The following is a 17,347-nucleotide window of genomic DNA, read 5'->3' on the forward strand; positions in this document are numbered from 1 at the left end:
ATCGAGAGCAGAAATTGAGACTGCTGTTCAATCTACTCTTGAAAGAGTAAATGTTTGCAACGAAAATGATGGGCAAAAATTTGAACGTTTATGTCATCACTAAATAGTTGTTTTTATTTCTTTGTAATAGGGCTTTTCAACGCTTCTCATTTGTTTCGAGCCTCTGTCATATGCCGTATAATCCGTGTATAATATTAATATACGAGATATGAACGAGGCTCGAAACAAATGAGAAGCGTTGAAAAGACCTAATATACGTTGAGAGCTGGAAAATGTTTCTTTGTTGTCTCCATAGCACACTACTTTTAATGAATTATTTCGTTTACCGGTGACAGTAACAGTTATGTTTTTAAATTTACACGTTTTGTAAGATATCTCGAGATAGAAAAAAGGTATTAACATGCGGTTTTCGCTATTCTGTTCCTAATTTTGTCTAATTTTGTAATATGGTATTAAAAATGCATGTTTGTATTTAATATTTTCCAAGGAACACTAGATTTCTGAAAAAAAATTAAATAACGCCTTCTAGCTGGCATATTACTCAGTAAGTTGGTTCGAAATCATAATTTTTACATTGATGAAAAAGATCTATCTTCAACAAGACCAAGTTTGCAAAATTTGATTAAGCAGAACCGGACTCACAGCCAGTTTTTCATAACAAGGTTCCCACTCACCCCCAACTCTTATTTCCAAAGGTAGACCTAAATTTGTCAAATCAAGTATGCGTAGAATTTTATGAAGAATACGACGATAGGATTTCCAGTGCCCCTTCATTAGGAAAATTTTGTAAAATTTAGATTTTTTAATTTTTGATATTCAATTACGCCCTCTAGCGGTGGTCCCACAATTATGAAAATAATTTCCAGGCTTTTCCTGAGGCAACTTTTGTTATAAAATTTTTTATTTCAAAGCTCTACTATAAACGGTTCCTGAGATATAGCCGAGAGCCATTCTTATTGGGACACCCGGTACACTGAAACACGAAATATAAAATGTGTTAAACATGTTTATCCCCGTACTGATTCGTTAAATTGATAAACATAATTCCAATTATAACTGTAATAACAGTTAGTTTTCACATTAACAAAAATAAACAGAATAATTCAATTTGGACGTTACGAATTGTCCGTTACAAACTGTCCGGTTACGAACTGTCGCGTTACGAGGTGTCTGGTCACGAACTGAACATATAACAGGGTTAAAATGGAGATTTGCGGGCCACAATGCGAGACAGGAAGATAAAAGATGAAATGCTGAAATAAAAAACTGGAGACCGTGGACAGGAAGAAGAGACCTCAGATGCGATGGAAGAACGATATTGTAAAAGCTGCAGGAACTAACTGGAAAAGCGCAGCCAAGGACAGACGGAAATGGAAAGATTTGGGGAATGCCTATATCCAAAGTTGGATAGAAATGAGCTAAAGAAGAATTGAAAGACTGAATACAGCAGAAAAACATGTGAAAACAAAAGTAACAGTAAAAATAAAATGAATGTATGTTGGACCGAAGAAATTAGGCGTCAAATACAATTAAAATGAGAACTATAGAAAATTAAAACTATAAGTAATATAAAGAGCAGGGGAAAACAGTAAAAAATATAATATTCGAGGCAAAATAACGATCCTGGAAAGATTGTGGAGACAAACTAGAAGCAGACAGCATGAGCAACCAAAAACTATTCTATAAAGGTTATATAAAAGGTGTAGAGGTAATAAAAACAAAGAAGTAACGTCGATAAAGAACGAGAAGACTACTATGAAGAATTGATATATGCAGCAAGATAATTACAAAAAGGAAAGGCACTTGGACATGATAAAATTACGGCAGAAATGTTTAAAAGTGGTGACAAACGAAAACAAGAACTACTGGAATTACTCAGTGTAGCAGGGAAAGACGGACAAGTACCTACAGATTGAGAAATAAGTTTGACTTTAACTACCCTGGAGAAGGCAATAAAAAGAACTGCAATAACTGTAGATGGATTAGACTGCTTAACACGGTTAAGAAAATGTATGAACAAATATTAAAAAATAAACTGCGAGTGGTATAATAGAACCAACACTAAATGAATTCCAAAGTGGTTTCAGATCCAATATAGATGTAAGCAGGATCATATATTTTACGATCAATGAACTAATCAACAAAAGGATTTCGAGAGGACAAAAGACAAAGCTTTTCTAGATATGGAAAAAGTATTTGACAAAGTACAGCAGACCGTACCAACCAAAGAAGAATTAATGATGAGGGGAAACAGATTCCAGTAAGAAAAGGTCGTGAAGTGCCTAGGGATTCATCTCGATAAGAGATTAAACTTTACACAACACATCCAGGAATTCAAGAAAAAGGCACTAGTGGAGAAGAGATTGATTCAACCCTACGTATACAGGACCAGTTTTCTATCACATGCCAAGAAGAAGATACCAGGCCTACGTTAGAGCGGTGATGTTATATGCAGTCACAGTATGGAGTTCAACCACAACCATCCAAGAAAGGATTCAGTACACAACACTGAGGGAGGTGACCGTGAACCGGACCAGAATATTCTGCCACCAGGCCACAAGAAGACTCTGTAAGACCAGATATATTCTCGCTAGAAACAGAGTGCAGAGCATCGTGAAAACCATAAACTGATTAACCGTATAATCAGGGTCTAGCCAGGTGGTTGCCGAAGACAACCAAGAAGGGAAATACGTACTGTGCCAGAAATAGTACCCACAGAAAAATGCAGCTACCCGAAGAGGATGCAGTCCCACAAAGTAAGCGGTGCAGAAGCCGAACGTTGATCGAAGAAGAAAGAAGGCTATAATATATTGTAAATATATTATAAATGTATATATATATATATATATATATATATATATATGAGTTAGCTAGAAGCAACCTACCTTGCTCGTTTCGGTACGAAACCGATCTGTGCTTCCACTTTGAAGCCACTAGATGTCACCTCGTATTTATTTAAAAATACCTACGGCGTCAAACAAGCAGGAAATAATCGCAACTTTCTACTTTTCAAAAGTATGAAAATAATATGCAAAATAATATACGGGAAATAAATATTCTCACCCTCGTCTGTGCTGCCATCTTGAGAACGTTTTCGCTGTCTACAGCTCATCAGTCAAGCTCTCAGAACAGACGAAGATGTAGAATATTCCTTCCGTATAACTCCGTAATATTTTGCATATTATTTTCATACTTTTGAAAAGTAGAAAGTTGCGATTATTTCCTGCTTGTTTGACGCCGTAGGTATTTTTAAATAAATACGAGGTGACATCTAGTGGCTTCAAAGTGGAAGCACAGATCGGTTTCGTACCGAAACGAGCAAGGTAGGTTGCTTCTAGCTAACTCAGATTGCGCTAGTCCCATAAGGACTGCATGGCTGTCTTACGGCCGCGGTTATACGGAAGGAATATTCTACATCTTCGTCTGTTCTGAGAGCTTGACTGATGAGCTGTAGACAGCGAAAACGTTCTCAAGATGGCAGCACAGACGAGGGTGAGAATATTTATTTCCCGTATATTATTTTGCATATTATTTTCATACTTTTGAAAAGTAGAAAGTTACGATTATTTCCTGCTTGTTTGACGCCGTAGGTATTTTTAAATAAATACGAGGTGACATCTAGTGGCTTCAAAGTGGAAGCACAGATCGGTTTCGTACCGAAACGAGCAAGGTAGGTTGCTTCTAGCTAACTCAGATTGCGCTAGTCCCATAAGGACTGCATGGCTGTCTTACGGCCGCGGTTATACGGAAGGAATATTCTACATCTTCGTCTGTTCTGAGAGCTTGACTGATGAGCTGTAGACAGCGAAAACGTTCTCAAGATGGCAGCACAGACGAGGGTGAGAATATTTATTTCCCGTATATTATTTTGCATATATATATATATATATATATACAGGGTGGTGAATCGGAAAACGGGCCATAGGAAACTCAATGTAGAATTTTAAACTGTTGAATTCCTGCTTCCCTAATTATGTTAAATCAAAAGTCATGAGAAGTTATTTGTAGAGGATTGAAATCTGTATTAAAAACAGAAGTTACAATTGTTGTACGATTTAAACACATTCCAAAATTTTGAAAAATATAATGTAATTACCGCAGTAGGTATGTGTGGGCATGTTAGGCCACACGTTACTATTTAACTGACAGTGAGCACACTATTGACTAAAGAAAATATCTTTATTATTAATACTTTCTCCTTAACTGAGGGTATCTGATCAACTTTATTGTGTTTTAAAGAATAAATGATAAAATAAATAAAGAAATTGACAGTTCAAATTGTTAATATAATAAATTCATTGTCACCGAATGCAATCTTATACACATTATTGCAGTGTGTGTGGCGTAACTTTGGCGTATTTCTCTGAAAATTGTATTATATTTTTACAAAATTTTGAATAACTATTGTTTGTAGAACAATATTAACAATCGTTTTCAATACAGATTTCAATCCTCTACAAATAGTTTCTAATGTCTTTTGATGTAAAATAATTAGGGAAGTAGGAATTCAACAGTTTAGAATTTTACATTGAGTTTCCTATGGCCCGTGTTCCAATTCACCACCCGGTATATATATATATATATATATATATATATATATATATATATATATATATATATATATATATATATATATATATATATATATATATATATAAAATAGATGAAATAGAGAATGTGGAAAAATCCCCTTACGAACAATTCACACATCCACCATTTCGGGATATATATATATATATATATATATATATATATATATATATATATATATATATATATATATATATATATATATATATATATATATATATATATATATGTAAAATATATATGTAAATATATGTCTTTAGTTTATTGGCCTCCTTCTTTTTAGCCTTATATTATCGTCGTATTATTTTCCTTCGTACTCTAATCAGAGTAAACATGTAAATAAAAAATGAATAACCATTTTCAATTTCGTTGCAACACGAAACTACAGCCGCATCGAAAGTTGCTGTAGTTGCGTGTTGCAACGAAATTGAAAATGGTTATTCATTTTTGATTTACATGTTTACACTGATTGGAATACGAAGGGAAACATTCTCGTTGGAATTTTTCCGCGCTGAGCAGATGGGACGTGAATTATAAATTGTAAAATTCCCTTATCTTCCTTAGTCTCAGCATCCGTTATGGCTTGCAAATTGTAGAAGCCTCGGAGGTGTTACCAGATAAGGTTCCCATTGTTTTCAGTCTGATAGGATGTGGAACAACATTTTTTGGTGTTGTTTTATGTGCTACGAGATTGAAAACTTAGTCTTTTGCTAGCAGTTGCCGCTAGGGCATCCCTGCCAGTTCGTTCATTGCAATCCGTGACTGCACGCCGGGGTTTGTCCTAGTTGGGTCAGAGAGAGCAGCATATGTGCCTCCTGATGAGAGACTAATAAGTTTCGAAACTGGTAGAGGTGCTTGCTGCACTCTCTGATTGGACTGGAATAATGATGCGGTTGTAGTTTCGTCATTCGTGTTGCAACGAAATTGAAAATGGTTATTCATTTTTGATTTACATGTTTACTCTGATTGGAGTACTAAGGGAAACATTATTGTTGGAATTTTACCGCGATGGGACGTGAATTATAAATTGTAAAATTACCTCATCTTCCTTAGTCTCAGCATCCGTTATGCTTGCAAATTGTAGAAGCCTCGGTGGTGTTACCAGATAAGGTTCCCATTGTTTTCAGTCTGATAGGATGTGGAACAACATTTTTTGGTGTTGTTTTATGTGCTACGAGATTGAAAACTTAGTCTTTTGCTAGCAGTTGCCGCTAGGGCATCCCTGCCAGTTCGTTCGTTGCAATCCGTGACTGCACGCCGGGGTTTGTCCTAGTTGGGTCAGAGAGAGCAGCATATGTGCCTCCTGATGAGAGACTAATAAGTTTCGAAACCGGTAGAGGTGCTTGCTGCACTCTCTGATTGGACTGGAATAATGATGCGGTTGTAGTTTCGTCATTCGTGTTGCAACGAAATTGAAAATGGTTATTCATTTTTGATTTACATGTTTACTCTGATTGGAGTACTAAGGGAAACATTATTGTTGGAATTTTACCGCGATGGGACGTGAATTATAAATTGTAAAATTCCCTCATCTTCCTTAGTCTCAGCATCCGTTATGCTTGCAAATTGTAGAAGCCTCGGTGGTGTTACCAGATAAGGTTCCCATTGTTTTCAGTCTGATAGGATGTGGAACAACATTTTTTGGTGTTGTTTTATGTGCTACGAGATTGAAAACTTAGTCTTTTGCTAGCAGTTGCCGCTAGGGCATCCCTGCCAGTTCGTTCGTTGCAATCCGTGACTGCACGCCGGGGTTTGTCCTAGTTGGGTCAGAGAGAGCAGCATATGTGCCTCCTGATGAGAGACTAATAAGTTTCGAAACCGGTAGAGGTGCTTGCTGCACTCTCTGATTGGACTGGAATAATGATGCGGTTGTAGTTTCGTGTTGCAACGAAATTGAAAATGGTTATTCATTTTTTATTTACATGTTTACTCTGATTGGAGTACGAAGGGAAACATTCTCGTTAAAATTTTACCGCGCTGAGCAGATGGGACGTGAATTATAAATTGTAAAATTCCCTCATCTTCCTTAGTCTCAGCATCCGTTATGGCTTGCAAATTGTAGAAGCCTCGATGGTGTTACCAGAGAAGGTTCCCATTGTTTTCAGTCTGGTAGGATGTGGAACAACATTTTTTGGTGTTGTTTTATGTGCTATGAGATTGAAAACTTAGTCTTTTAATATAAAATGATTCGCTGTAAAACGAAATTAAGAGAGGTCTTAAATTTATAGCGAATTATTTTATGTTTTTATTTTATTTTATGGGTAATCTCCTCAAAAATAACATAGAATTTCTGGTTCTTTTTTCTATGTTTAAACTAACATGAGGTTTGTTTTGATACATCTGCGAGTTTATTATTAAAACGTGGCTTTGATTTTAGTCCAAACGTCGAATTTATTATCGTTTCCTAAATAACCGACTCACGGATGTTAAAATATTGAGTTTTGAGCGCAGTTAGGAATGACTTTTCGTTGAGTTTGAGCTATTTCTAGACATCCGCAAGGTCGAAGGAACGAACGTATTTTGTATCACATGTCGAGATGATCGCTTTTTCTTCCGTGTTGTTTCTTTGTTGAAATATTTACTTAAATATTAGTGAGTTTTAACGCAAACAATTACATTATTGTATTTTTAGAGGAAAAATGTTCAAAACAAAACGAAATTTACTGCAAATAAAACAAAATTACTACGTATGTTTCAGTTTTTTGTTTTCATCAATTTTACAAAAATGTGAAAACTTTGAATTATCCATCCTTCTGTCTGTCCGCTCGTAAACACCACTCCTTCGTCATTGGACCAGATATAATGACAAATGAGGTGTCGAATGAAAGCCTATAACCCAAGGATGGTATTAAGGAGGGAAATTTGACCTAGGACTTCCGCTTTCAGCTTTGCAACCGGAACAATTTATATCATGCAACCTCTTCCGTACACTGTAGGACAGGTCTCTCCCATTTTTCGCCACACTCCACGGTTCTGTTTCCACGGTACTGTATTCAGCATATTGGTGGTCGTCCTCTGCTCCGTTTGTCTTCTCTTGGGAGTCTTGGGTGCCAGTCAATTAGTTTTCTGGTCCATCATGAGTCATGAGTCTTTTAGTCTCGCTACCCCAGGTAACCACATAACGTTTACAAAACGTTGGAAAGACGTCATAATTATCACCAAACCATGTCAGTTTATCACGTTTTTTCGACGTCGAAAGTCACGTGAATTTGTCCCACCACAATTGACGTCATTTTTATCATGTTTTAACTTACGTGATATCAATAACGTAGTTTTTATGTCGTTTTTTCGATTATTTTTCATTTTATGGTTTTAAAAATACAACAATTATTCGTATGGGCATTGTTGGTATTGCAATTTTTCATTTAACTGATTTAAATTTAGCCCATATTCTGAAAGTAAGACCAAATGGAAGACTATCTAAAATGTAAAGAATTACAATACTACCCTCAATGCAATAAATATAGACTTTTCACTTTTTATATATATACTTACCTACTGTGTCAAAACTGAAACAACACATAAACTAATAAATAATTTATTAACAAATTAATTTAATTAAACTCGATAACACATAATTAGTTCATTAACAGAAAATAAGCACCAAAACAAAACAAATAACATAACCTCAAACAGTTTTCAAGAAGAACTATTGCATTGAACTAAATCACTTGAGAAAAACGAACAAAAATCTCTTAATTAACACGTTTCTTCAACTAAATATCTAAATGAAAAGTCTTATTTTACCACACAAAGCATGTAAACAATAAATGAAAAATTTCTTATGGAAATTGTTTGAATCATAAGCATTACCTAAGTCTTTAAGCTCCTTCCAATTTTGTGACGTCAGACTTAGGCTATAAATGAAAACGTGTTTTTAAATGTATTTTAACGTCATGAATCTTACGTATTTAAAATCACCTACAAAAGACGTTTCTGCGACGTAATGTTCAAACACGTGTATATGTTCAACCAAAAACAGACGTTTCCTCGACGTTATTGAGGTCACTTGGTTGCCTGGGACGTGACCTGTCCAATTCCATGTCAGCTTGGCTATGCGTTCGACGACATCAGTGATACCTATTCTTTTCCTCAAGTCACGACGATAATCGATCATTCCAAGCGCCTTTCTACCACTCGCATTTTTAGTGCTGTTATTTTTGCGAGCGTGAGAGTTTCTGCTCCGTATGTCATGTCATAATAGGAAGAAAGCATTGCTCAAATGCCTTCCGTTTCATAGCTATCGAGATGTTGCTCTTAAAGATGTCTCTTAGTGAACCAAACGCCGCCCAAGCAAGTGTCATTCCTTGTTGAAATTCACAGGTCTGATTATCCTTGCTCTGATTTCTTGACCGAGAAATATGTACTTTTCTGTCAATTCGACCATTTGATTTTGGATGGTTAGGTGTTTGCTGGAAACTCTCTCTCTTCAATCCTGACCCCCCGGAGGGAGTGTAGTGGTCGACGTGATGTCGTGTATTGTCCGTCTCCAAAGATCTCTGTCTCTGGTCATTTCTTTTAACTCATGCATAGGTCTTTTACATATTCCTGTAGTCTGATCGATCCATCTTGTTGGGGATCTTCCTCGTGATCTTCGGCCTTCCACCTTTCCTTGTATAATGAGTCTTTCCATGTTTTCTGTGTTGGCTCTCATAACATGTCCAAAGTATTTCAATTGTTGGATATGGACTTTACTGGAGAGTCGTTGGCTAACTTTTAGCTCTCTTAAAATCGAATTATTTGTTCTATAGTCGGTCCAAGGATTCGTAGCATTCGTCTCCAACAGAACATTTCAGTGGCGTCTATCTTTCTTCTTTCCGAATTTCTCAGGGTCCAAGATTCACATCCGTAAGTCAGTATTGGGAATATTAAGCAGTTGATCAACCGCGTCTTTAACGCTCTTGAAATTTGACAGTCCTTCCATATTGTGGTCATTTTTGCTGTGGCGACTTTTGCTAGATCACATCTACGTTTTATTTCCTCCTGTAGTGACCCTGTGTTTGTGATTAATGATCCCAGATATAAGTATGAGTTCACAACCTCAAACTGATCAATTGTGGTTATATGTGGATGATTGTTATGTAGTCTATCCACTATCATGATCTTTGTCTTTGATATGTTTAATTGCAGACCAAATATTTGACTTTCGTTTTCAACCAGTCGTATAAGATCAGTCAGCTCTGCTTGACTATTTGCAAGAAGGGCTGTGTCATCTGCGAAACGTAGGTTGTTTATTTTATGACCATTTATTGAGATGCCTTTTTCCCATTCTTCAAGTGCTCTTCTCATAATATGCTCGCCATATATATTGAATAATTGTGGCGATAGTATACATCCCTGTCTGACACCCCGTTCTGGATGAAATTCGTTTGAAAGTGTGTCAAGCACTTTAACTGATCCAGTAGTGTGTTCATATAGTTCAGTTATAAGCGAAATAAGGTGTTGGGGTACGCCCACTTCGTTTAGTATTTACCATAAGTGTCTCCACTTGACCCTGTCGAACGCCTTACGATAATCTATAAAGCATATGTACAGTGGATTATTGAATTCCCTAGATTTTTCGATTATCCGTCTTATATTTAACAGGTGTTCTCTAGTACCCCTACCTTTGGTAAATCCAGTTTGCTCTTGTGGAATTTCTCTTTGAAGGAATGTTTTTAGTCTCTCGTTGATTATATGTAGCATTATTTTACTGGCATGTGATATAAGAGAAATAGTTCTATAATTGTCGCATTTATGGAAGCTGCCTTTTTTATGAATTGTGGTTATTGTAGAGTTTGTCCAGTCTTCAGGCCATTGTTTTGAATGCCATATTAGCTGGAAACTAAATTTGTCATAAAACATACGTTTTCTAATTTTTGTAGCATTTGTTGTGCTTCACCTAGATCTTCGGTGATACCTAAGTACTATATCGTCCGCAAAACGCAGATGATTGAGCATTTCCCCATCTATTTTTATTCCTCTATTTTCCCACTTTAGCATTTTAAAGGCGTATTCAAAGATAGTTATAAATAATTTAGGTGAGAAAGTGTCGCCCTGTCTCACACCTCCCTTGATATGTATTTCTTTGGTGGTATTTTGTAGTTTTACACACATTATTGTGGCATTCTGGTATGGTACAATGTTTGTACTATCTTTATAAAGCAGTAGTCTATTATACTGTTGTTCAGAGCAGTTATAATGCTGTTTAGTTCCACAATGTCGAAGGCTTTGTGAAAGTCTACAAGATAAGTACCAGTGATCTGTTATATTCTTTCGATTTTTCTATAAAGGTTTTTACTGCTTGTAGGTGATCGTTTGTTCTGAATTTTGAGTGGAAGCCAGCTTATTCTCGGGGCTGGTAGAAATCAAACTTTTTTATACTTATATAAAGTAGCTAAAATACTACAAGCGATATATTATTCGACGCACCTGTTTTTATCTGTTTTTAGAATCAAACCGATTGATTTATTTCCGTTTTTATGATGGTTTTGAAAGTCACTTCCGATACTGAATTAGATCCTGAACCGCAGCCTGGGCCATCAAAGAAAATGAAAAACAATAATTGGTAAGCAATTGGCCAAATGGAGATACCATGGTCGGGAAAACGGTTGATAATAAATTAATAGGTAATGACCTATGAATGTTAAGAAAATGATAAATTATATGAATAAGGAATATATGATAGAAAACTAAGCCTAATGTTTCGTTTTTATCGTAGTCTTACGACTACTCAACTCAAGAAACCCGTCAACTTCGCACCGCTGTAAAATCCAGAAAAATAAATGAAATTAAACAAAGTAATGAAAATTATTCGTTGAAAAACCCTGTACCCTCTGAAAAATACTCTATAATATTGTTCTAATGTTCTTTTATTGGAAAATAACTAGAAAAAAAGTTAAAAGCCCCAAACAAAAATTTGTTTAAACATTTTTAGTTATTTTTTTTATAACTTTTTATTTTCCATTTTACGAGAAAGATTAATAGAAATAAAACTGTAGAAAATTAAATTTGCTACAAATAATGTATCATAAAATTTTCTGTAGGATTGCTAGTTTACGAGATACCCAATATATCAAAAAAACTTGCGTCCTCTGAAAGGTAAGAGGCACGCTAATGCCTAAAAAATGTAATATTTTAATGGACTATGTTGCTTTAAGCATAATGACATAATGTCATTACAATCAACCTGACAGTTAAACCATTACAAAATACTATGAAATCTGGAGATGACCGACTTCAGAAACACTATCTAACATTCGAATCTTACCTCAGAAGATGCAAAAAGGATTTTGAAACCAAAATTCAAGACAAGATTGATCAATCCACGTTGTTCGAAGATTTCAAACCTATGAAGATTCTGGGTACAGGTTCGTTTGGGAAAGTGGTGTTGTGCCAATATAAAGATGAGGAAGAGCTGTATGCGATGAAAATTATGGAGAAAGTTAATATTGTGAGGACTAAGCAAATTGTGCATACAATTTCCGAGGTTAAGTTTTTAGACGCTTTCAAGTTTCCTTTTATAATAAGTAAGTAGATTCAATTCGCAATTCACTAGTTCTAATTATTTTATAATTATAATTTTACAAATATAATAATTTTGTGGTGGTAGCGGGTAGATACTCTTTTACGTTCCGGGTAGAAGATAGATCTACTTCAGGGATGTGACCCTGCCTACGAGAGCTATAATGATATCCCAATCTGCTGGTACGCCAGTCAATTGAGTCAATGAGATCAAGAACACGATATTACCTCCGAATTCTATCTTACTGCATGGATTTTAATGACATTTTGGAAATAGCCTCTACTTATCTCCTTATTCAAAGTCTACCCTATATACTATGGTGCTTTTTAACTTGGGGGCGGTTCCCATCCCTTCTTGGGGGTGGAAATTTTTTTGGTTAAAATAACTACGGACTTATCTAGAGAACCTAATTCTAAGCAAAAACTGTTCTATGACTTTTTCTTGAAAACTAAATATTTTTTGAGTTATTCTTGGTTGAAAATTGCCCATTTTCATTGAAAAATTACTTTTTTCGGACGGTTCTTTGCGAATACCTTAAAAACTATGCATCTAACTAAAAAAACTATATAAAACATATTTGCAGTTTATAAAAAAACCGAAGAGATTCTTTTCTTTACAAATGTTCTACTTGTAACACAAAAAGATATGGTAGGTGAAAAGAGTTTGTTTTTTTTTTTGGTGCATGCTCAAATCGGTGTATTCAACTTGACATAACAGAGACACGGTCGATTTTATGTGTATAATGCTACCAATACTGTTTGTTGTGCTTGAAAAGACCTTTAAAATGAGCAATATTAAATGTCGATTACATTCTAACTAAGCGAGTTATGCTGCAAAAAACTTGATGACTAATGTATTTTAAGAAAAAATGAGAAGTTTATTTAACCCCTCATCCACCAGAATTTAAATGCATCGTTTTCTTTCTACAATACCTTTTCTAACAGTATTATTTTTATGTTAAAAAAATTAAACGGGTTTATAATGAATGGTTTTTGAAAAAAAAATAAGATCAATAATAATTGAATAAACATTTTTGTCTTAAAAGGTCTACATTTATGTATGGCATTGTTTTTCGTATCTTATCATTTTCAAGTTACATGGAGAAAAAGGAAGATTTTTAAGAAAATTTAAAAATGTGCTCTATAATTTGATCTTATTTTTTTCAAAAACTGTTCATTTTAAAACTATTCAACTTTTTGAACATATACATAGAAATAACACTATAATAAAAGGTATTGTAAAAGGAAAATGATGCATTTAAATTCTGGTGAATGAGGGGTTAAATATACTTCGTATTTTTTCTTAAAATACATTAGTCATCAATATTTTTTGCAGCATATCTCGCTTATGGTGTATTTCACGAATATACGTCTGTTTTTAATTATCGCGACAACGAATATTTTAGTGTGCAACATAAGAAGTACGAAAGTATTTAGCTCTAATAATTACTCCAATAATCAACAATATAATTTGCAATTTACTTTCGTTCTTCATGTTTTGCACAGTAAAATATTCGTTGTCGCGATAATCCAAAATAGACGTATATTCGTGGAATGGGGTATAGTTTAAATGTAATCGACATTTGATATTGCTCATTTTAGAGGTCTTTTTAACTTACAAAAGGTATAGGTAGCATTATACACCTAAAACCGACCGTTTCTCTGTTCCTTCAAGTTGAATACACCGATTTGAGCATGCACAAAAAAATAAACTTTTTTCACCTACCATATCTCTTTTGTTTTACAACTAGAAGATTTGTGAAGAAACGAATCTCTTTGTGTTTTTACAAGCTACAAAAATATTTTATATAGTTTTTTTAGTTAGATGCATAGTTTTTAAAGTATTCGCTAAAAACCGTCCGAAACGGAGTCTTTTTTCAATGAAAATGTCCAATTTTCAACCGCGAATAACTTAAAAAATATTGAGTTTTCAAAAAAAAAGTTAAAAAACAGTTTTTGCTTAGAATGAGGTTCTCTAGATAATTCCGTAGTTATTTTAACCAAAAAAATTTCTACCCCCGAGAACGTGTGGGAACCGCCCCCAAGATAAGAGCACCATAGGATAAAGGGTAGACTTTGTTTCTTGAGCTATTCTCTACTTACTGTGAAAATATCAAGGAAATCGATGTAGTAGGATGGAATTCGAAGCCAAATACCCTCATTGAGTGTCCTATGGTACCTGGGAGAAATTATGGTCTAAACCCATTATCCCACCTAATTACCAAAGTTTCCCTTCCCATATTCTACTCTGTTAAATTGCAGCATCGGTACTGAGACAGAGCGTAAGGGAAATGATCCTGGATCGGTCTATTATTGGATACTTCTTCTTATGGTGCCATCCACCACTAGTGCGTTGGCGAATTATCTTAAGATAGATAGTGTAGAGCTCCCTCTTATCAAGTATATCACAAAACAAATCTCGACAACCACTACTAATCAGATCTGGAGGTGCATGGACTAGAGAATTTAAAGTCAATAGGGGAGTGACACAGGGGGACCCTCTAAGTCCTCTTCTGTTCAACATAGTGATCGACGACCTTCTGGACAAATTAAGTGGCCGGGGTGGCGGTTTGGTTGGCGAGGGTACAATGGTGACCGCCATGGCTTTCGCCGATGACATCGTCCTCCTAGAAGACGACTCTCGAAGGGTACCGATGAAACTGCTGGACACTGAGGAATTCTTAAAATCGCGAGGTATGGCCATCAACCCCGCAAAGTGTTCTGCAGTCTCAGCGATATCATTCCAGGGTAAATCAGTTGTGCAGTCGGACACGGACTACTCCGTCTGCGGTGGGAAAATTCCCGCAGTAGACGGGGTGGACGGTTTCCGGTACCTGGGTCAAATGGCCGGCTCGACGGGAATCATGAAACCGTCGTTAGCCAATCTGCCCTTATACTCCAGGGTAATAATCTAGAAATAGACCATGTTCGGGACACTCAAAGATCCAGGTAGCTGACTACTTTTTTAGTTATTGTAGATCTATAGGAAGAAAACCTACCTGTTTCCTGCCTAGAGTTCGCGTCCGTTTTTTAATTATTAACAATTTAGTGCAAAAATCGCGATTTTTTCGATTTTTTGCACCCCATTCAAAAGCTAAATAGTTGACATAAAATTACAAAATTTAATTTTTTAGAACATTAAAAAACCTTCAAAATACCGATTTTTGAAAGTTAAAAAGTAAATTTTTTTGCTACGCAAACTGCAAAGTAAGTGAAAATCGTTACTTGTTAATAACTTTTACTAAAATCTGATTATCTGAGATATATCTGAGATATATGTACTTTTCTGTCAATCCGATCATTTGATTTTGGATGGTTAGGTGTTTGCTGGAAACTAAATTTATCATAAATGCCTTCAAAATGCCGATTTTTGAAAGTTAAAAAGTAAATTTGTTGCTACGCAAACTGCAAAGTGAAAATCGTTATTTGTTAATAACTTTTACTAAAACTACCTTAGAACTTTAATGTTTCACCCAAAGTTGGGTATTGGGGTACTTAAACCCTCAAAATTTGAGACCGATCCATTAATTAGTTTAAGAGTTATTCTAATTGTTTATCCCAGAAACCTTTATTTTGCAATAACATAAGACAGAAAATAATAAAGATAGGGCAATTCTGCGTATGCCAAATGAAAGTAGAAAACTGAAAAAAAGATTAAAAATTTTTTCAAATATAGTCAAAAATCTTAATGCCAAATTTGTGAAATTTTGTATTTTATAAAAATTTAGAAAAACTTTAAAAATATTGTCCGTAGAAAATATCATTTTACATATTAGAAAAGCGGGTATTTTACACGAATTTTTAAAAATGTAGTTCAATTGGTGACTAGTCGTGGTAAGTGAAGGGGGAGCTGGGAGCCGACAAATGCACGAGTTCAAAAAACTAAAAAAGGCAACTTAAAACTACTATCATTTTCTATATCTTGGGATCTACTGAATATAGTTTGATCGTTTTTTTTTTAATTTGTATGTAATTTTCCTGTACATTACAAATATGCAATTTGTCTAGACATGTATTAATTAACAAACAGTCTAATTTGTTTAAATCATTTTTGAAAAAATAATTTTTAATATCGTTATTAATAATAGAAAAAGTTAAGGTATACTTTAATAAATAAATTATCATCAATAAATAATTATCTAATAAAAATAATTAGGGGTCAAAACTATTCGTTTTGGATTTCACATATAAAAGTTTATCAAGAAAAACAAATACAGTGGTAAATAGACTGTATATTATAATGAAAATTCCACACCTGTAATTTTGAACCAATCAAAATACGTTATTTTGACAGATCACCATGGCAACGGAGGTATTTTATCGGAAATTTTTTGCTCGTGGGGTACCCAACAGCGAATTATAGTGGAAATTTTTTGACGTTTACAATAACAGAACATTTTTGACAGACTGGTTTTTATTTGTTTACATAATTTAGTTTTGATTCATTTTCTATCACTTGTAATTACTCAAAACTTATGTAAAATTAAAGAATATACTATTTTCTATCTTGAAATGGTATTCCCATGCAACTACAATGAGTAGAAATTACGAATTTGAAAGCCTAAATAATTGCTGACAAAGCTATGGCGCGCTATTAATCTGTTCATGCAGCTTTGGATTTTCAAATGAAAATTTGGTGTGGAATTTTCTTACCGAATACCACGCGAAGTCAAATTAATATACGGAAATTTTTTTTTGATCATGAATATTTTTAGAAAATTTCCCTCGTCTGCGACTCGGGAAATTTTCAAAATATTCATGATCTCAAAAAAATTTCCGGAAATAATTTGACCTCTAGTGGTATTACTAGTGATAATATTATTAAATTGTTTTCTGTCAAAATTTAATACAAGTTACGTAAAAATTTTCCGATCGCGCGGATTTGAAGCGAGCCGGGCGATTTGCAAAATTCGGCCGCTTGCAAAAGCACCGATTTTAAAAATAAAATTTAATAATTAAATGTAATTATATTTAATAATAATTTTTATTTTAAGATAATATAAGTCTTTCTTTAGTCAAAGGCACTACGATTTAAGAAATAAAAAAAATTATCTCTAGTATTCAGTTGGTTGTAGAAATTTTTTATTTTTTTATAAATCTTCGTGTTGTCTTCAGCAATAATAATCTGTAAGTTAGAAACTCATAGGATGTACAGGGCCGCTTCAGCTCTAAATGTTTATAACGAAATTTGCCCCCTTATTTTCAGACCCAAAAATTAGAGGTTTAAAAATGTTTTACGCATTTATTTACATCA

At 34.5% G+C, this 17,347-nt stretch overlaps 1 protein-coding gene across 2 annotated transcripts in view; it reads left to right on the forward strand.

The window, feature by feature from the left end:
* The first annotated feature begins 11,757 nt into the window (after positions 1-11,757).
* The window catches only part of LOC114331965 (cAMP-dependent protein kinase catalytic subunit 1-like), a 75,129-nt gene continuing 69,539 nt past the window's right edge, over positions 11,758-17,347 (forward strand). For both annotated transcript variants that reach the window (XM_028281659.2, XM_028281658.2), the window contains exon 1: positions 11,758-12,098. In XM_028281659.2, coding sequence (XP_028137460.1) covers positions 11,786-12,098 — 313 coding nt within the window. In that variant the 5' untranslated portion in view covers positions 11,758-11,785. The remainder of the gene's footprint in view (positions 12,099-17,347) is intronic.

Source organism: Diabrotica virgifera, chromosome 5, assembly GCF_917563875.1.
Source record: "Diabrotica virgifera virgifera chromosome 5, PGI_DIABVI_V3a".
Taxonomy (NCBI): Eukaryota; Metazoa; Arthropoda; class Insecta; order Coleoptera; family Chrysomelidae; genus Diabrotica; species Diabrotica virgifera.